This window comes from Ptychodera flava, chromosome 5 (genome assembly GCF_041260155.1).
Source record: "Ptychodera flava strain L36383 chromosome 5, AS_Pfla_20210202, whole genome shotgun sequence".
NCBI lineage: Eukaryota > Metazoa > Hemichordata > Enteropneusta > Ptychoderidae > Ptychodera > Ptychodera flava.
Window position 1 is genome coordinate 40,494,008 of NC_091932.1, and position 22,492 is coordinate 40,516,499.

The following is a 22,492-nucleotide window of genomic DNA, read 5'->3' on the forward strand; positions in this document are numbered from 1 at the left end:
GGCGAACGTAGACGTAGGCTCACGTGACCGTAACATACAATTACCACAATAAATAAAACTCATCGAAATCGGTGAGGGACCATCGGTGATACCGCTTGGACACATGTGAATGTAATCAAACTGTTTTCCAGTACCCCGAATAGAAGAACATCAGGTAAGACATTATCAACGGACGGGCTGTAGATGTAGAGTAGGACTGCAGTGACCAAAAACTGAGAGAGCTCTCGTGTTTAATCGACGACGCATCGCAGAAACTCTTTTGTGGAGAGGGACCGTGCACAGATACCGACAGTAGTACTACTGACAGAGTTTGTCACGTCAACCGTATATGTTTTTAACTGCAACTTGGAAGCGTTACTGTGCTCCTGTCCGGACATTTTGGGCTACCCCGAACTATTTATTGTTGCATAAAACCATAAACGGTAGAATTAGAAAATGAAACACATAAACAAAATGCTACACCCAGGTGCCTTGCGCGGAATTGCATGATGTCATTTTGTCGAAATGTGTACACTTTCAAGACTTTATTATAGTCCTTTGATGATATTGATAGATCATAAAAATTCGATGGCAGTGGTTGGTCATTTTCAACTTTAACCAGTTGAGTTGCCGATAGTTTTGGGCGAAGTGGTGAAATGGTTTTTGGGCGATATGACCCCGAATCCTGGGGCATGGGGCGGAGAGGTTTTGAAACAAGGTTGTTTTGGTGCGAAGTGATCAGAAGTGGTGTGGTGCAGATAATCTGCATGCGATTTGGAGACCGCTTCTCGCGCACGTCCCCTCGGGACCCCTCTCCACTGCCTATCTGTAGACGTAGAATATCGTTGTGTTGCTTTCTGAGTCTAAAATTGTGGGTTAGTGCGTGGTGCGAGTTTAGCATGTGTGATGTACCATGGAGGTAGTAGAGACTACTACCTCCATGGATGTACGTAAAACTGGGGAATATTCTACCGTAGCTGATGTGTCAAAGTCAGAGAAATTAACACACACTCACGACTTCGCGTCCCCGTATGACCTTTGGCGTAGCGGTTAGGCTGCTGTGTTCGCAAAAAAAAAAAGGTGAAAGGGGGGGGGGGGGCTGGAGGAATTCAGGGATTCGAAAATGTTGGGGGTAGTGGAGGGGGACTTTAAAGTTTGCACTGCCTACAGGGGGTGACCTGACAATTTTTTAGTTCCCTTTTACCTTTACATTTTCCCATTCCAAGGTTTGTCAGGTAAGTCAATGAAAACTGAATAACATATTAATATCACCCAATTGTAAAACAAAATCTAGAACCATTTTGTCTCATTTCATAACTTTTATCTCGAAAGATATAAACATGTCTAAACAAGTGGGCCTACTAGTAGTATAGGGGCAGAAGCTGCAACTGTTGATAATTTTTTCAATATTTCTACGCAATATACAGTTCCTTGCTGTCTCCCTACAGTATGCTGAAAACACAGTATTCAGTTTGTCGACAAAGCCTGTATATATAAAGATGTTTTGGATGATAATTGAACTACAGTCCAGACTGAAAGTCATTTGTCAATGATACATTACACAGTACATATACACAGGCTGTGTTGGCAAGCTGACTACTACTAGACAGCTCAACTATGATGCTATCGGAATAGAACAAGACCGCAGTTGTTATAAACTAGCTGAGCAAAATATTGTCAAAATAAGGTTAATGCAGCTACTGCAGTGTCACTGTCACTGCATAGCGGCAGTGATAGAGGTAGCTCTGACTCTGATGTAGTTGAAGAAGAGTTTTTGTCAAATGATGCTCATGACAGTGAAATATACTTGTACATAAGATCAGGCCAGAGAGCAACACGGAAGACCAAGAAATTTGAAAGTAATCAGGGAAGTTTGAATTCTGGCATATGAGAATAATCAAATATTAAAGAAGAAAGATGGGGTCGCCATGCTTGATTTTCTGAATTTTCACATTCTCAAAAATAACACAAAAGTAAAACTTTGAACAGTAAAAGACTAACTTAAAGGAAAAAATGTGTGACTGAATGGAATTATTTCTTTTCTACTAAATTTGCCATATTGCACCTAAATTTTAGAGATTAAAATGTTTATTTTATGGAATATTTAACTTTCCAGTATTGTCAATTTTGAGAAGCATCTCAGTCATATATGTCTCGTACATTTTAAAAAATGTTTTTTGTAGGTCACTGTGCCCGATGAGTTTTTCACTCTGACAATTTGGCAAAATGCATAGCCAGGAATTCAGGATTTGCATTCTCTCATGATCTTCATTTTACGTGCTCTTCAGGAGATGCCACTGACCTGACCAGAGTTTGATTAACTCAAGTCTGCTCGTACTGATAAATCCAAAATATCCATTGATGTGTTTAAAAATGATCAATTTAAGAACTTGCCTTATACGAATATGGCTCTATAAATTGCTAATAGTAGTGTCGAACATCTGTGAGTATTATTATTCCCAATTCATGTTTTCTTTTCTTTGCATACATTCCTAATAAATATGCGGCTGTATGAAAATTTGGAGGGGGGACTTGAAAAATTTTGATCATATAGATGGGGGAACTTGAAAATATTTGAGGGTATTGAGGGGGGATCTGAAAAAATAAGATTTCAATCGCGATTCCTCCAGCCCCCCCCCCCCCAACCATTATTTGAGATGCAGCCTTAGCTTGTTTGTTATGATGAACAACGATGGTGTTCACTATATAGCAAAGGATTTCGTTCAAACTCAGAGATGTTCTATTGAATGGGAGAACCTATCGCCATAGGGGACATGCTGAAAATTATTTTATGGCAGTCATCACCGATCAGGAAACAGTCTCCTTGGACGACGTATTGCGCACAACACTTGGTGACATTTGAACCTGGAGAAGTGTGAATTTTGCAAGTGACACCAGCAAAATCTACAGTTCAGGTCTTCGAAGTAGACAGGTGACAGTTTATACTTTCGTGGGGAATGCTATGAGCAATCTTGCAAATTTATAAAAAAGTACAAAGATCAATGGTAAATTTTAGGACCACGGTAACCGTACTTTCAAATATGCACTACCTTTGCTGACGCCCAATAGTGAACCTGACTTGGAGGATTTTACGGCCCAGGCAAGAAAATGTCACCAAGCTTGAACAGTGTGCCTTGCCGGTACTCTGACACACACACACACACATAAAACATTGAAAACGCCAAGCTTTAATGGCTAGATTGATCACAGAATCATATCTTGAGTAAACAGAGCATTTATGATTTAGTGACTATTTCCACAAAAATGACCAGATTCAGAAGAAGAAGAGTGCCAAGTAATATGCATTTGATTGTTCTTTCTGCCACAATCCAGTGTCACAATACAGTGCAAATATGTGCACTTTGTGATTAGTTTTAATCATAATCAATCAAACATCAGGACATGTTCAAAATAGCTGACATGCAACAGATGTATAAGCAGATATGGAGGATATTTTCATGCCAAGCTTAAAACATGAAAAAGTGACCTGTTACGTCATATTTCTTTTCAGCTTCGAATAATGGTAAATTGTGTAGTTACTACTGTATCGTAATTTTGACTTGGCTTGATAACTACAGCAGTTGGTCTGCCTCTCATAGATTTATTATATGGTTACTTTGTCACCACTTTGTAAACTATATCACCTGCACTCTCAAAATTTCAGAAATATATGGATTTTATTGCCAGCAAATTAATAAACTGCACATTCATGACTTGTGTGGAAGTGACAGGCATTACAAAAAGGATTATAACTTCTTACAAATCTCTTAACTGACACTTTCATAAACATAGCAAAGAGGTATTACATAAAACTTTTTATGAGTGAAATCTGTATGGGTGGATCATGAATGAATTTAACAACAATACACAGCATAGTTATGTGTGCAAGACAAAATACACATGGCAAAAGTCTTATTAGAAGATCAGAATATTTTAATTGGACGCAAATTCTGACATCATTTGTTAAGATACATGTAAACTTCTTTTAGAGATTTGGTTAAATATCTTGTTGTGCTATTAGTCTTATAAATATATGAAGCATTTGAGCATAGTACATTTGATACCTAATGAAGTATAATGTAAATAGTTTGCCCTTTATTTTCAAAACTACTGTAAAGTTCTTAGGGCTCTTGTCAGCAATCACAGTCTTAGTTCACTAACCATCTTGCTCATAAATTTATTGTTGCAATTTAGGCAATGGCCTATTTTATAGGTTTTTTTGTCAATTAATCAATGACAAAAATTAATATTGTAATAATGCCTATCCTCCACTAACCTTACACCTTGATACATGTATGTGATGGTTAGTTCTTTGAAGTGCAGACAGGTTTTACTAAACATGCACATGTACTTCATCAAGTAAGCTTTATGCCAATTAATGCTGTCTTCGGGTTCTGCATGTATCTGTGTTTGTATATTATGTCAATTTGTGTTGTGTTTAAAAGTGTATCAGTATATCAATTTTTCCAAGTAGCTTATAGCTATCTATCATTGGAGAAAAATAAGTTTTACATGGTTCTTATCAGCGTAATCAAGTAGATGTATTTGGAGCTGATGAAAGAATGATAAATCTGACAAATCTCTTTCAAAGTAATTCCATATGGCAATAGAACAGTAACATAATCATCTCTACTGGTTTGGTCTACTTTCAGATTTTTGGAAATCATGGATCATGGCATAGGGAAGTTAGAATCTGGTAAGATAATACAATGTATAGATATGATATCTCACTGTGTTTGACTGCCTCTCTTTTTTGTCTGTCATTTTCTCTGTCTCCACACACACAGACAGACATAGACATACACTGTACATATTTATATATATATATTTTTCCTTTGAAGAGAGAGTGAAAATCGCTTGGTTTCTAAAGCACTGTCATTATTCTTCATGTATGCCAATGAATGTTCTCACACAAGTGTTCTTGCTATGTAGGATATAACATCGTCAAGCCTGAGGAGAAGGTTAAGACTGAGGAAATTAAGACTGAGGACAGTTACCAAGCAGACAGTGCTATTAACACTCTTCAAACAGGTAAATGGTTACAACATGAATTTTAACAATGTTTTCATCAAATCACAATTACCATATTCGTCCGATTGTAAGACCATGCTGCTTGTGTCTAAGACCCTCCCCCACTTTTAGGGGATTTACAAAAATGCTATACATCCATGTATAAGACCCCTCCCAAGTTTAGTTATTTAGTTCAAAAAGCCAAAAATTTACAATTCAAAAATCAACATAGTATGACTTCAACAATCACACATACGAAGTTGTTGCTGACTGACCAACTAAAGATGAAGAAGAACCTTAACTGTCACATTATACGAATTATGGTAGTTGTATTGGAGTGCCCATGTACACTTTCAAGGTCATGTGGTCTGTGTTTGGGTCTAGTGTGAAGAGCTATATTAGATATATTATTTGTTGTGAAGGGTATGTAAGCATGAGCCTGGTGTTTTGAATTATTTTTACATGTAAATATCCTTCCAGTAGGGTTCCCACCACGCTGGTCAGTGGCGGTCAGGCCCAACCAATATCTGAATTGAACAACTGTTACAAATCTCTGTTAGTCATAGGCTGGCTTATCCATCCAGAAATGAATGGTGACATGATTACATCAGCTTTTAAGTGTTTATATTTTTTGGCAAAGCGTTGTATACCCCCAACCACTAATTTCAAACCATTCCTTGATCTGCTGATACAGCTTGGTCTGACAGTGAAGCAAGACCTCAACGTTGATTTGTATTGATCTATATTACTTCTAAATAATCAGACACAAGTTTGAGAAATTCAGTATGTTAAATTTTGTACTTTATTGTTTCCATGGGTGGTAGTGATGCGTTCAATTTGAAATTTTTGTGTTTCAGAGCTTTTATGTGGTACAAACATTTCAGAACTTTCATCAAGATACGAAAGTTATGTGTGTCGCCAAGTTTTCTGTATAATTCAGTAATAATAAATTAAAGTTGAATTGCAATGTGTGCTTGCTTTGTTTTTGGTGGTGTGTTGTATATATGTTGATCCACAGCTGCAAAAGTTTGATTATTAGCAATATACCTTCTTGGATCTCCCTTGTATAGTAACAAAAGTTAAAAACAAAATACAAAAAACTCACATGATTGAAAAGAAGAAGAAAGTAAAATAATATCAAATGAGAGTTAAAAAATACAACCCACTGTTCATGCTTGCATTATGAATATCAATAAGGTCATGAATATTAATTAGTGACCAACACTCCTTTGAGGTTGGTTGTTCTCAAAATATTTGAGTTGATGGACATCCTCACAACGGACATACATACAATCATACATTCAATATACATCCATCCATCCATCCATCCATCCATCCATCCATCCCTCCATCCCTCCATCCCTCCATCCCCTCCATCCCATCCATCCCGTCCATCCATCCATCCATCCATCCATCCATCCATCCATCCATCCATTCCATCCATTCCATCCATCCATTCCATCCATTCCATATACATACAATCATACATTCCATATACATACATACATACATATCTACATACATACATACGGTACATACATGCATGCATACATACATAACCATATACATACATACATACATACTCACATACATACATACATACATACATACATACATACATACATACATACATACATTCATACATACACACATTCAGACAGATAGACAGACAGACAGGCATACAGACTGGTTAGTTTATTTTTAGCCACATTTACATCATTCAAACCAATGTTAGTAGAGTGTCAAGTGACTGACATGCAAGTCAGCACTATGTGAAAACTGGTTAAAATTACAAACTCAAAATTTCAGGCCCTTTGGCATTGAAATTTATAAGTATGTTTGTATTTTGCTGGAAATGTAAGTGTGCCCAAATGAAGTTGAGCAGATGACTGTTATGCTAATGAGCAAAATAAATCTTGAAAAATTACCAAAAATTCCAAAAATGTTTGTTTAAATCAATGTTTGATTATGACTGAGACTGAAATGAGCAAATAATTGTGAAAACTGATTGAAAAAATGGCAAATTCATAAATTACTTTTAATAAATTTCCTAAGATTTTGGAACTTGGTAGAAATTATTTGTGTTTTATAAATTGCAAATTAAGATCACTCAAATCAAATTTATTTAGTTATTTTTATGCAAGTGGGCAACATAGTGAGGAAAGGAGACAAAATTGTCAATGGCCCTGCTACTACACAATCAGAATGTTCTTATTGTAAAGTATTCAATCAAGTGATATACATGGTGAAAATTTATGCAATTTCTTTGAAATATTTGAGGTATTATCACACTTTATCTAATTGGAAGCACACTGCAATTTAATGGGGGGACTTTTGTGCTGTGTGTGTGCATGTGTGGCTATCGTGAAGCATCAGTAACATTTGGAATATTGTGCGCATGACAAATTTTACATGTGAAGTATAAAAGTAACATTTTATTTTATTGCTATTTGCAGGTTTTGATGGAAATAAACAGAAGTTTGCAGTCAAATCTGGTGGGAATACTGAAAAACTCTTACCATGCACGGAGGAAGTTGTTGAAAGTAGAGAGCGAGGTATAGAAGATGGTAAAGGCATACAAGCTGTCAGCACTGACAAGCCACAGTGTTCACTTTATGATGCAAGGTCTAACAAAGGACGTAACAGAATACCTGCTAACCATATACAGAGTGGTAAGTTCAGAAGTAATTCATTTGTTGTTATTACTTGTAGTGTAAGTCAAAGGACAAAGTGTAGATGTTCAAATTTGTAGTACACTGGTTTCCAAAATGATATTGTCATTGTTTACTGCTGGGACAATAAATCTAAGAATACTGAAGTCCCAATATACATAGGAAAACAGCTTGGAATGTCAGTACAATAAAACCTGGCAAAACCAACCTCACATGGGCTGCACATTTTGGTTGGTTTCCACAGATGGTCGGTTTACTTATGTGGGAGTAGCAGCCTTAAAATGAGCCCATTGGCTCAGATCTCATACGGACAGTAGCCACACATGCACATCATGATCCCACATCATAGTGACACATTACAAACATTTGGTATTTATTGGAAATAAAAAAGTACTTTGTAGAAATGACACTTTAGTTCTTTTGTGTTATTTTTTGTTTGATATAGAGAATAATACAGAATAAATAAAAGGTAAGGTGGTAAAGTTGGACCTCACCACACACTGAAAATGGATCTGCTTCCACTACTGTATATCATTTGTACAACCACGGTCAGAAAAGGCTGGAATAGCGATCAAATCTTTTAAATCAATTATTGTATCACCGTACACTAAAGTGTTGTTCACAAAGGGAAAAATCTACAGTCTGTAGATTTTCCATTCATGCAATTATTCAAATTGCCAGAATTTACTTTCTTATTGATAGCACATACATTCTACACAGTGTATATGTGAGCCCCATTTAGAGTCTTTCAAACTGGTATGGAGTTTTATTCATTGGAGGTTTTATAGTCATTTAATTTGCAGTAGGAAATATTACATCATTGACCAAGGCATGGCATTGGTGGTGCCATGAAGTCGCATACCTTGTGCGAGTATAGTGGGTAATTATACTTTTGTTGCATTTTGAATATGTTGCATGACTGTAAAAACATTGTGTTTTCTTGTCAATTATTTCAATTCATATTTAATTTAGTGTCATTGATTTATGTGGGTATTTTATTTAATTGTTATTTCAGTTATCACCTGTGTTTTTGTTTAATCGGTTGGTTATTTGTTTGTTTTTATTGTTTGTTTGTTTTGTTTTGTTTTTGGGTTGATTTTTGGGTATTTATTTTTGTTTGTGTGTTTGATTGCTTGTTTATCCTGGCTCCTCTGTGATCATATTAGCTATCCAACAGATCCGCTTAAATTTTGACAGCACTTTTGTTACTAGTCTTCAACATCTATCTCGTTTTCAGATACAAATACTCATGGTTACTTTGGTAGGGTCCTGACAACTATTGATGCCACAAGAGTCTTTTCATTGCCAACTAATATCCAGTAGATTTTCCATTCAACTGCAATCACAGCTGAATTACTAGTATTTCAGAGCTGTGTTGACACTCTGGTCTGATGACATTTTGTCATTGGAAAATACCATTTTCACAAGGATGGAGGGGTCTGAATGACTGAGTGTCAATGAATGCATGCACTGATTTCTCACAGTGGTGGTAACATAAATTGATGAACAAACAAAGTGGAAAATAAGGAAATGAAGAAATAAATCTCAGCAAACTAAAACAAAAAGCAACCAATTAGGCAAAAAAAAAAGAAATGTTTCTGGTCACGCGTCACTTCAACAACAGCACGTCACCCTTTTTTAGCTACTATAGCCATATGTATTATGGCAATGGAAGCTATTCTTATAGGCTAGGAAAATGTCTGTATGTCTGTATGTCTGTATGTCTGTATGTCTGTCCGTCAACATCAAAAACTCCAAAACCGCTGTACATTTCATCTTGGTATTTGGTGTGTACATGGATGATGGGCTGTAGATGAGATTTTGTTCAAATGAAGTTGTCATTGCCAAAAATATGCAAATTAAGTGAAAAATATAAAAACAGTCAAAATTGAAAAAACTCAATAACCACTGAGCAGATTACATGAAAAATTAGCATGTAAGTACTTTGGGCTGACATGAAATGATTGTGCCATCTTGGGTCAGTATCTTGGACTTGCTATTTTTCATGAATTTTTTTGTAATTTTCTCCCATTTTTGGTCAAAAAATCTCCTGCTCTGAAACCACAAGTCCGATTGATTTGAAACTTGGTATGGAAGTGCATAGGAGTCACCTTTCCCAAATTTGGGCAAATCGTGGTGAAATTTGCATATTTTTAGTTTACAAGTCCATAGACTCCCATGTATAAGGCAGATCTCCATAGACTCCCATGTATAAGGCCACAAAAAATAAAATTTAGTTTCTCATCGTATTCATATTGCAAAAAAGGATGCAGTGACACAATTTTTAGTCCCCACGGATGAAGTCCAGTGAGCTTATAGATTGGGTCATGTCGTCTGTTCATCCATCCGTGAGTCCATCCGTTCACACAGATATCTCGGATATTTTGACAAAATGTCATGTGACCTTGATGACCTTTGATCTCAAATATACATATTTGTCCATAACTCAGTAACCACAAGTGCTACCACCCTTCATATATGGTATGATGGGACAGCTTACGACACCACATATTGTACCTCATTAATTATGCACATATCTAATTTGAGCGACCCAATAGAGCTAGAGGTCTGATTTTTGGTATATAGGGATAACTTAGAAAACAATTTTTTTGACAAAATGTCACGTGACCTCGGTGACCTTTGACCTCAAATATACATATTTGTCCATAACTCAGTAACCACAAGTGCTACAGCCTTCATGTATGGTATGATGGGACACCTTATGACGCCACATATTGTACCTCATTAATTATGTGCATATCTAATTTTGAGCGAGCCAATAGAGCTAGAGGTATGATTTTTGGTATATAGGGATAACTTAGCAATACAATTTTTTGACAAAATGTCACGTGACCTCGGTGACCATTGACCTCAAATATACATATTTGTCCATAACTCAGTAACCACAAGTGCTACAGCCTTCATGTATGGTATGATGGGACACCTTATGACGCCACATATTGTACCTCATTAATTATGCACATATCTAATTTTGAGCGAGCCAATAGAGCTAGAGGTCTGATTTTTGGTATATAGGGATAACTTAGCAATACAATTTTTTGACAAAATGTCACGTGACCTCTGTGACCTTTGACCTCAAATATACATATTTTTCCATAACTCAGTAACCACAAGTGCTACACCCTTCATGTATGGTATGATGGGACAGCTTATGACGCCACATATTGTACCTCATTAATTATGCACATATCTAATTTTGAGCGAGCCAATAGAGCTAGAGGTCTGATTTTTGGTATATAGGGATAACTTAGCAAAACAATTTTTTTGACAAAATGTCACGTGACCTCGGTGACCTTTGACCTCAAATATACATATTTGTCCATAACTCGGTAACCACAAGTACTACACCCTTCATGTTTGGCATGATTGGACACCTTATGACGCCACATACTGTACCTCAATAATTATGCGCATATCTCATTCTGAGCGAGCAATAGAGCTGGATGTCTGATTTTTGGTATATGGGATAACTATAGGAGAGAATTTTTTGACCAAATGTCATGTGACCTCGATGACCTTTTACCTAAAATATATGTTTATGTCAATAAATAAGTAACCACAAGTGCTATGTCCTTTGTATTTAGTAGGATGGGAGACCTCATGACAACACACGCTTTACCCTTTAATTATGTACACATCTAATTCTGGGCAAGCGAATAGAGCTAGAGATCTGATTTTTTGGCATATGGGGATTAATTAGCAATATAATTTTTTTCCCCAAAATGTCATGTGACCTCAATGACCTTTGACCTTGATTATACATATATATGCATATTTCCGTAACCACAAGTTCTATACCCTCCAATTTTGATAGGATATTAGACCTTAAGATGTCACATCTTGTACCTCATTTATTATGCGCATATGTATTTCTTGGCTGGCCAATACTGCTAGAGGTCTGATCTTTTTTCCCGATTTAGAACCATAACTTAGACATGCCTCATATGTTTCAAATTGGGAACAACGACATAGACCTATGTGCCCATAGATCTCAACATATACACTCCAGTGATACTTCTTAATGACCACATTTTCCTGCCCCATCAAGACTAATACTCCTATTACAAGTGGGGACTATGTCATTGTAAATGACTTGTTGAGTTAATAGTTGTATCACAGTATTCGATATATCTAATTCTGTATTTTTTCCATTTTATATTCTGAATAATTACATTAAACATATTTCACTGTCTCCAGTACATTTCATTTAAGTATTTTCACTTCATGCACTTTATCCCTTTCACACATGTTCAAATATCTGACCAGAGAACAAACACTAAATAGTCCAGGATGGGAGCTACAGTGTCATTGACGCTATTTTTTCTGTTTGTGGCCCGCGGCCGTGGCTGACATCAAACCAAAATGGCTGAAGAGAAAGAGAAAATTCTTTGGGGGGGGGGGGGGTATGATCAGTGACTGCATGAACAGTATATATGTGACTATATTGATAAAACTATAAAACTGACCCTCCTCCCTCCCTTGAGGGAAAAAAAAATAAAAATAAAAAAATAAAATGCACGTCGCCGTACCATTTTTAGCTATTATAGACTATTGTCTATAGAAGCTATTGGGATGGGTATCCGTCCGGCGTCCGTCGTCAGTCTGTATGTATGTATGTATGTATGTCCGTTTGTGAGGCGTCCGTCCACTCAAATATCTTGAGAACCGCAGTACTTACTGATTTGATATTTGTTGTGTAGATGAAAAATAGGATTTTGAGAAACTATTTTTTTTAATTTTTTGATATTGTTGAAAATAGGCAAATTAATGCCAAAAAAGGTGTTTTTGGTAAAAAATCTTCTTCTTCATAACCGCTGGTCAGACAGCTTTGTTATTTGGTATACAGGTCCCTAGGGATAACCCAACTAAGATTTGTTCAAATTGTGATGAAATATGCAAATGTGTATTTTTAAGGAATTTTTTTGTCATTTTTGGTCAAATTTGATTTACATTGTATGTAATTCTTGTACTGTATAAACCCTATCAATTCACCCTGAAAAAAATAATTGATATGATTTTAAATAATTGAATTAATTAGGAAATCATCAAAGCCAAAATAATTTTAGTGTGGAATTATCAGAAAGTTCAACTTTTTTGACAGTTCATAGTGAAATGCTTACCATTTTGGAGGATTAAAACATGTAAAGGCAACTTTCCTGAATCCCAACTTTGATATATTCTGAACCACCATTTATGTTATCTAAAAGAAATTGCTCATAATAGCTTGTCATGATAGGGTGGTCAAATAAATAGAGATAGAGAAAGTTCTAATTTCCATTTATGGTTGACTTGGTAAGGATAAAATAAAATTACTTTTTGAGGAAGAAAATAGAGTGGTCAATTAAAAGAGTGGTAAAGTGATAGGGTTTTTATGGTAAAGCTGGGCTGTAAGATTCCTCATGTGCTATTTATAGCAATTATGCAATCTGTGTAAACAGTGCAATGAAAGTGTTACATGATTCCTTATAATGCTTTTGATGACCTTGAACTTCTTAAGTTACAAACATTTGTCTCTTCAGTGCGCTTTCTCTGAGTACGTACAGTCTCAACTTATTCAACAGAACTTACTTACAATGTTAATTTGAAAGTTAAAATGTGCTTAGTTAATAGATTGAAAATACTGATATTAAAAGGTAACCAGCTCAAGATTCTTTATAACCTGACAGATATGCTGTTTTCTATGACGTAAATCTTGATTTAAGCAAGTCTTGTTTACTTTAATTAGAATGTAATTAACTCTCGTTTATTTGCTATTATAGACTAATATAGTCTGATGAAATATGCAAATCTGTATTTTTACAGAATTTTTTTCCATTTTTGGTCAGGCCATCCTGAAATGAGCTATCGAAGATATCCACCTTCTTCATCAATACATGTGTCACAAAAGGTTATTCTCTACATAACACAGCAGAGCTCTGTCAACTGTTGAGTCGCTTGTTTTTTCAAAACCGCTGGTCAGACAGCTTTAATATTTGGTTTACATGTCCCTAGGATGACCTTAGTGAGATCATTTCACACAGTCAGGAAATACTTAATTTTGTATCCATGTCTATAGTAGCTTCAGGGACTTTGGCCCCATTTTTTAAAGAAAGACCTGACCAGAAACATTTCTTTTTTTTTTGGCCTTATACAAATACACACAAACACAAGTGACTTCAAAATTATTTCAACATCCCCATGCAACAAAGTGTGAAGGCCATGTTCGATCTCCGGGGAATACTGAGCTTGTGCATGATTCCAACAAAGAAAGCCTGCATTTCCCTTGCTGATAATTTCATTTGCAAGTAGGAACATCACTAGCTATTCCCCTTGTGTATATTGGGACTTTGGTGTCCCAAAGTTTATTGCGCCAGCAATAAAGGTTACATAAAAAGTCAAGAGCAAATAATAAAGGGACAAAGCCACTACTTTTTTAGCTTCTTTCCTTGAATTTTTTAATGTAAAAAGTTGTCTGTGTTATTTAACTTCTTGAAACATTCTGAAATACCAGCCAACTTTTCACACCCTCTACTCTGTTTGCAGCTAGATGAAACATTTAGTGAAGCACTTTAGGGTCCCCACCCAGGGTTGCTGTAAAATCAAGTTCAGCAAACAGGTCTCATGAATTTCACCCATATTGACATGCTGTAGTCAGTAGAACAAGAAACTTGTTGTTGACGTGATATGTATGTGTATGTTGATAGATAGATAGATAGATAGATAGATAGATAGATAGAAGATAGATTGAAAGATAGATAGATAGGTGGGCTGAATGATAAATAGATAATAGATAATTGATAGATTGATTGATCAGTCAATCGATTCACATACACTTGTCATAAATACATGTAACCCCTGACTCTGGTTAAGTTGTTACAAACATCAAGTTGATTATGTCCTTTAATCTGATGAAAATCTGTTCCAAATCAGCAAATTATGAATTTTTATCATTTTTATCAGGAGATCAAGATGGAAGTGATGGACCAAATTCCATGTCTGCAAAGTCTATAGGCGATGAAGATCAATCCATGGAGAGGCGTGATGGAGAAGCAATACTTGTATCTTCTGGTGGATATGATCACAAAGAAGCCAGTGCTGAAGATGTAATGCAGTTGCTTCATTCCATAGAGGGCAGTCTTGGGCCAGTGATGGACAGTTTCAGAAAATTCAGTACAAATACTCTCAGAGCATCGACTTGTTGTCAGACTTATAAAACTTTAGCCAAGACCTTCAATAAAAAGATAAGTGGAGTGAAAGAACTATTGTTTACAGCACAAAGCATCGTGTCTCAAATGAAACAGCCGAGAGAAAGTGAACCAGGTTCCAGTGAAAAAGATACCAACAAAGACACAGAGTTCAAATCTGCATCTTTGAAGGACAAGGTGAGGAATCATATTCATGGCTCCTTTTTTTAGCTCACATTTGGTTATACCAAAGCTGAAGTTTATGGCGTCTGTATGTATGTGTGTATGTATGTATGTATGTATGTATGTATGTATGTATGTACGTACAGTATGTCCGTCAACATCAAAAACATGCAAACCGCTGCACGTTTCAGCTTGGTATTTGGTGTGTGGATTCATCCTGGGCTATAAATGGGATTTTGTTCAAATTAAGTCTGCATTGCCAAAATTATGCAAATGAGCTTACAAAGTGTGAAAATGGTCAAGAATTAATAACTCAAGAACCGCTCTTTTGATTGCTTTGAAAATTTGTGTGCAAGTACCTTAGGTAAACCTTATACAGTTTTATGAATATTGTGAAGATATCCTTAATTTTGTATTTTTGCTAAATTTTTTGGTGATTTTTCTCATTTTAAGTAAAAATTATTCTTCTCTGAAACCGCCAGCCCAATCACTCTCAAATTTGGGTTGGATCTTTGCGAGGGTGTTACTCTTCTAATTTGTTGAAATTATGACAAAATTGGGAAAATTACTATTTTGGAGCAATTTTGTCATTTTTTGGTCTAAAAATCTTAAATAGTATTTTCTTTTTAAAACCCCTGGACAGACAGCTTTTATATTTGGTACACAGACGTACAGAGATGACAATAGTTAGATATATGGAAATTGTCCTGAAATATACAAACTTGTATTTTTAAGACAATATTGTCATTTTTGGTCAAGAAAACTTGTTCTCAAAATTACTAGTTTGATAGCTTTGTAATTTGGTATAAAGTCCCGAGGGATGTTATTAGATAAATTTTCTGCTCAAAGTGTTGGGAAACCCCCAAATTTGTATATTTTAGGTAAGTTTTTCAGTTTGTGACCTTAAATGACCTACACAAACCCAGGATATGTTGTGAGACAGTTTCGAAGGCTGTGAACATAATTTTGTTGTATTTGGTATCAATTTGTAGGAAAATTTGATCCAGAAAACAAAGCTGAGGTGAATTTTTTCATTGCGGACCAATTTTTGCAACTTTTCTATGTAAGACATACAAGAACTGATGAGAAATTTGGATCCAGGATAATTCCAGATGTTGTAATCACCGCCCACAGTGGAAGGCATTTCACCATCTGTAACTAACTTAAGTGCTGTTACATTAGAATGATAACACTCATCGCATTAATTAAAACTCCCAAGGTTGTAAATACATTCCTGGACATTTGATATTCAGGAGGGGGTAGAGTCTAGAAGATTGATGAGGTAGCATTACTTTTTTACCAGATCCTTTGTACATTTTTTTACCCACTCCCACCTTTTCTTTTTATCAAGCCTTCTCTGTCTGTTTTTTGTTGTTGACATTTGCTCATGTATTTAGGATCTACTTGTCCCATTGCTACAGAAGTTGATATGCATGTTCCTAAAGATGATCTCCAATACCTAAGTTCGAGACCTTATTTGCTTTTGTCATTCTTGTTTTTCCTGGTTTAAATATTTCTCAAATGGACCAATTCAAACGGAATGTGAGCACACTGTCCTTGACGGTATTTTTCAAGATCCACTTTGTTCATTACATGTTTTACCAGAAAACTATTTACATCGTTATAACCTGCATTCAATCCCTGATTTCAAGAAACTTCATTCTGAACAGGTCTTCCTGTGTTCAAATTCTTGTTGGTTCCATATTGTAAATTGAAACTTTACATGAAGTGTGCTGTGTGATAGCACCCCCTCCCCTTCCCAACAATCATATTAATGTCTGTGTACCAAAATGCAACTGAAAATTTCTGTGTATCACAATTTACGCTTGCATAGGGATGTTGCTGTGCTCAAATGTAGATGGCACAATTTCAAAAGTTGGCAGTTGAATGGACAAGCAAGAGGAGTGGTGGAGTTGGAGCCTGAGGAGGTGCTTGTTTTTGAGGAAAGTAGCTGTTACAGAAAGGCAAAGTAGCTATATGTAGTTGTTTTTGCTGGCTACCAGGTGATATCTCTACCCCTGCTGAATTATGCTTGCTATCTTTTCCACCCGTGATTGCAAATAATTAACCTTGAAGATTGCTTGTTCTTGTATCGTAAATCTCTGACACCTAGTGTAAATTTTCGTTAAAAGATATGTGTAGCAAACTTTACCTGTGTATGTCTTCTTCTCTCTTCCAACAGCTTCAGGAAGAATCTAAAAACATCCCATCATGCGATCTGAAAATGAAATCAGCTGATCAACAGGATGACAGTGAACCAAAATGTCAAAGCGCTTCTGCAGATATGCCGTGTTCATCTCTCAAGAATGTAGGTGATGGAGTTGATGGTTTACCGGATACTGGCCAGCACATAGATGTTTATCCTCGAAGTGGTGTTGATGCCAAAGCATTGGTTTCTCTTTGCAATACCTTAAAAGAAGATCTTCAAAACAAAGATGCTGTTAAAGGGTTACAGTCAATGATTGAGAAAACTGATGTAGGAGATGCGGGTGAGATTAGAAACAGCAAAGAAGGAGATGTCGTTGATGAAATCATCGTTGAAGCATTGTCACACGATGTGGTGGCCATTCAAGAAACAAAATCTCCAGCATCATTGGTCTCAGAAAAACCATCAGATGGAGCTTCAGGTGGTTTCCAAGACAAGTCAATAGGCAGAGATAAGTATTCACAGACACAGACACAGACAGAAGAAGTGAAGAAAGGGCCGAACCTTTGCCAGTCTTTCAGAAGACGAGATTTGCCAGCTGATATAAGTGGTGACTTGGAGGGAAGAAAATTACCATTTGATGAATGCAGCAACCTTGAAGTGAGAATAAAGAATTTTGACAGCCATGAAGCAGCAAATATCAAAGCTAAAAACAGACACAGTAAACCACTGCACCCCTTGCCATCAAAGGACCAAGCAGCATTGAGTGAGGACAAGAAAAGTTTAACAAATGAAGATACATCATACATTGACATCCATTCCACTTCTGGAACCAACACATACGTCATCAAATTGATAGTCAGTCTGACTCACATGATTCCAATCAAAGTTGTACCTCAGTTGAAAATGGATCCACTACATCAGTGCAAGACATAGCAGCCCAAAAGAAACTCAACTGGCAACAAACAGCTAACACCTCTGTGATGCAGAATGAGAAAGATTTGTCAGATCAGAAGGAAGAGGTTTATCCTTCAGCTTCCAGTTTAGAGGTAGGACATTCACCTGATGATATCACAACAAGCAAGTCCTCGACAACATCAGGTGATGTAGAGAATGGCAAAATGGATGAAGTGAATCGTACAGGGTTGATGTGCAACCAGCAAGCTGTATTGAGGGAAGAAAATAACATCTGTGCAAGGAAGAAGGCTCTACCAGGAACTGGTGATGTACAGAATGATAGAACAGATACAGAAAGTTCTGCAGCAGATACAGCAGAGCCAGTCGGTTCACAAATGCCAATATTGGTGCCTACAACTCGCAAGAGATCTGTTAGAGGTGGTAAACCTGAAGTGAAAATCAAGAGATCTGACATCGGCAAAGTAAATATCAAAGATGGGAATGTACAAAAGGAATCCCTGCACTCCTTGTCATTGAAACACCAGGCTATATTGAATGAAGACGGGAAAAATCTGACAAATGAAGATACACTATGCCATGGTATCCAATCCATCCCTGGAACCAGATCAATCAACAATGATGGTCATCCAGTTGATAGCCAATTGTCAGCAAGGAGTGATGAAGTAAAGGAAGAAAGAGATATTGCTGTCATACAAAATGGTAACTTAGGCAACAAGATAAAGAGGCACAGACCACCTGAAGTTGGAGAAAGACTAGAAGAAGGAATGGGGTGTCCAAGAAAGGAGAGGACACAGAAAACAGTTGAAGTTCCAACAGCTGAAGACATGACAGAAAGGTTAGCACATGGACAAAGAAGTCACAACAAAATACAGCAATCACCAGAAAAAGCAATGCCTGCCATTAATGAAAATCAAAAGTGCTGCACATCAGCTGAAGATGGCTTAAGCACATCAGTGGAAGACAGAGCTGCCAACATTGAACCTTGCCAGCAACAAACAGGTAATACTGCTGTGGTGCAGAATGGAAAAGATTGGTTAGATCAGAGAGAAATGGTTTATCCTTCATCTGCCAAATCAGAGCAGGCACTATCATCTGATAGTATCACACCAAGTGGATCCCTGTCAACATCTCTTGGTGCAGACTATGCCAAAATAGATGAAGTCAACCCTACAGGGTCATCCAGTCTTCAAATTCCAGTATCGCTGCCTTCAGCTGAGAAGGGAGTGAAATCAGCTGTTTGCAAAGCCGAGGCTGAGCCATCTAGTGGTCTACAGCTACAGCCCAGTACAAAACTAAAGGTAATGGTGTCTACAGATGTAAAGAGAAACCAGAATTCATCAGAAAAACAAGGGAAAAGAAAAGCGATGTCACAGTCTGCAGCTGGAGCCAATCAACAGTCATCACACAACAATCCTCCCCTTCATGGTGCAACTCCATTCCCGCAGTTACAAACAGTGTCAAGACCAACTCAAGACAATCCTCTCTCAAATTCAAAAGTAAAGCCAAAAGAATTGAAGAAAGAATCAAATAATGGCCAGTTTATGACTAGAGGGAAATCGTCAGCTGCACCAGAGTTACAGCCAGTGCCAAGACAAACAGTTGGCACTCCATTTTTAAAAATGTGCCAGCTGGAATTCAATAATGATATGCCTTCATCTTCAGTAACAACATCTCACCATCAGCATATTTTGATAAATCTGGAGGAGATGCTTTCCCATCCATGAACACAATTGGAAAGAAGTGTCTGCATGGTTCATCTGCTAACTGGTCTCAGCCTGGTAGTTTGAACTTGCAAGTACAGCAGAGAAAGTATGTCAGCAAGGCAGTAATCAGTCAGTTTATGATAATATTCATGGGCCTTCAAAATCGATCACCAAGTGGACCAACAATTTACAGCCTAACTACAGGAAGGAGATTCAGCAAGTGAAAGATCTTTCATTACAAGGTGACCCACAAAGTCAGAAAACTAGGACCACCATGTTGACTAGAAATGGTCAGTCAGCTGATGTGAAGAAGTGCAAGATGAAAGACGTACAGAGTGAGAATTCCTGAAAGTTGATTATCCACCAACTGATCCTGTATTGAAATATGATCCCATGGAAACAAGTCATGTGATGACAACAACCGACTCCAAGGCCACAAATGATGTGATGGTAGCAACAAATGCCAAGGTAGCACCACCTGCCTCAACAACTGCAGGTAGCCATCAAGTCAGTCCTACCAAAAAAATGAAGTAGCTTCTGGCTCACACCAAGTTGTAGGAACTAAGTCCAAGATTGCAGATACCAAACGATACACTGTATCGTTTATCAGAGAAACCAAAGAGGCTGACAATAGGAAACCATCGACAGGTACTTTGTTTATTCTATTCAACTGGATTTGTCTCAGAGGATCTTTCTTTTGTCTGAAATTGATAAACCTGTTTCACAAAGCATCATTAATAGATTTTCTCACACCTGTCTTGAAAATCTCTGAATTTCCTATAAGTAACAATATTTTTTCAATTATCTTATCACATGAAATACTTGTAGTATACTTGTAGTAATATCCTTTGTGAATTATTTAAAAACCTCTGTAATGTGATTCATGTGAACTTGTTTTCACTTTGTCGGCTTCCAGTGGTACCAATTCATTCACTTCAAGATATGTTTGGTTTTTTTTCAGAATCTTCTCACTGTACAATACGTGTCCATCACAAGTATGGTGCTTGCACTGATGTGAAGTCTTTGAAGCCAGATGATACTTTCCAGGATTTACGGAAACTCATCTTTGACATGGTGAGTACTACTTGTTAGTGACAGTGTTACATGCAATGAAGAGTTTGTTATGGAAAGGAAATAAATAATAAACGAGAGTGAATTTTATGCAAAAACTTGCCTTACATACTGTTGGAAAGATTTCCTTCATCAGCATTTGGTTTAATGATGTTTTAAATGAATAATACAAAAATACTGGTACACAGACTAAGTTGTCACTGATACATGTATATTATGAGAATCTATGCAGAGGAAGAATAGGAAATATCTGCTGCTTGAAGGAAAGATCAACTGTGATATTCGATGTATGTCTTATGTGATGATAGTTACATGTTGTAATATTTGTGCATATTATAATTTCATTGCAGGTTTATCCCTATGCAGGTGAAGTTGAGAATGTAGAGTTGTACCACCGTATCACAGGCAAAGCAGTTACACTTGATGCATCAGTAGGATATGGTCATCTGCCCGTCTGCGCTGTCCTAAGGTCAGAAAACTTCCTAAGATTGACAAGATAGATATCACTAACAAGATAGATTATTAGCAAGTATGTTGTACGTGAACTAATCTAATAATCTGTCCATTCAGAGAGCTTGAGTTTAATAATGAAGTGAAAGTCTAAATTGTGTAATCATTGTGTAATTACCGGCTTAGGTACAGCCATACTCTATGTTGGTGCAACCTTGTTTCCCCACCTCATATTGGTTATGTCATGACAATATTCAAAAAAGAAGAAAAATTCAAATTTATCATGATAAAAAATGGGAGCTTGCTTGATGGATCTAGCAGAAGTTCTTAGGTCATGTCATCGTACATCTTCAAAATGGTGTGTCTTCACTTGCTGCATGTGTACTGCATAAAGGGTAGCTTGGTGTCATTGGATTGCCAAATTTTAGAAACTATGTAGTTTGCACAGCACATCGTGGAAATGATTATCAAAAATGCAACAAATTATAACAAACTACACATAATCCAAAATGGGTATTCTTGCAATGAAAGCACCAATTGTGTGATTGTGCTTGTATTTCTTTTTATGTCGAGCGGAGCCTGTAATTGGGATTTTATTCCTGTTGGTCTCCGAATAAATAAATAAATAAAATAAATAAATAAAAGTTGACTGATTCTCCTCATATCAACATGGACGTATGAAGTGTGTGAATGACCAATTGCTAAAGAAGTAAATGAAAAAGCAACTTTCCTATCTTTTGCTATGTTGATCAACCCATAAAATCCCTGATAAGTCCACTGATTAGCATAATTAGTTGTGTGACTAATTAATTACAAGATGTGTATATGAGAGATGAACATCCTTGTAATGGGGTGTAAAATAAATAAAGAGTCAAGAGGCTGGCCTAGGTTATATAATCATTTATTTATTTACTCGGTCAGTCAGAGCATGAAGAAAAGGAGTGGAAACTGATAGAGAAAACTGTGAGAAAAACTCAATATGTCTGTGCCGCCTGTGGTTGAACCTATTTGGTCGTGTGTGTGTCTGTGTGTGTGTTTGCAATTTTTTAACATTTAATAGAAACTGTTCTACACCCCCACTGTATTTGGTATAATAATTTAGTAATTATAGAGTTATTGATATTTTTGTATACTTTCAGGACTCAATTTGTAAACAGACCAGCAGACACCAAATGT

The 22,492-nt window shown here is 36.6% G+C and overlaps 2 protein-coding genes across 2 annotated transcripts in view; one reads left to right on the forward strand and one right to left on the reverse strand.

Annotated features, from left to right (window-relative positions):
- Positions 1-22,492, reverse strand: part of LOC139133942 (lethal(3)malignant brain tumor-like protein 4) — a 229,622-nt gene that overhangs the window by 201,674 nt on the left and 5,456 nt on the right. The window lies entirely within an intron of this gene.
- On the forward strand, positions 39-18,110 carry LOC139133943 (uncharacterized). Its single transcript, XM_070700763.1, has 6 exons — positions 39-154; positions 4,632-4,675; positions 4,912-5,010; positions 7,446-7,661; positions 14,622-15,043; positions 17,211-18,110. The coding sequence occupies exons 2-6, from the start codon at positions 4,645-4,647 to the stop codon at positions 18,108-18,110; spliced, it is 1,668 nt and encodes a 555-aa protein (XP_070556864.1). The 5' UTR covers positions 39-154; positions 4,632-4,644.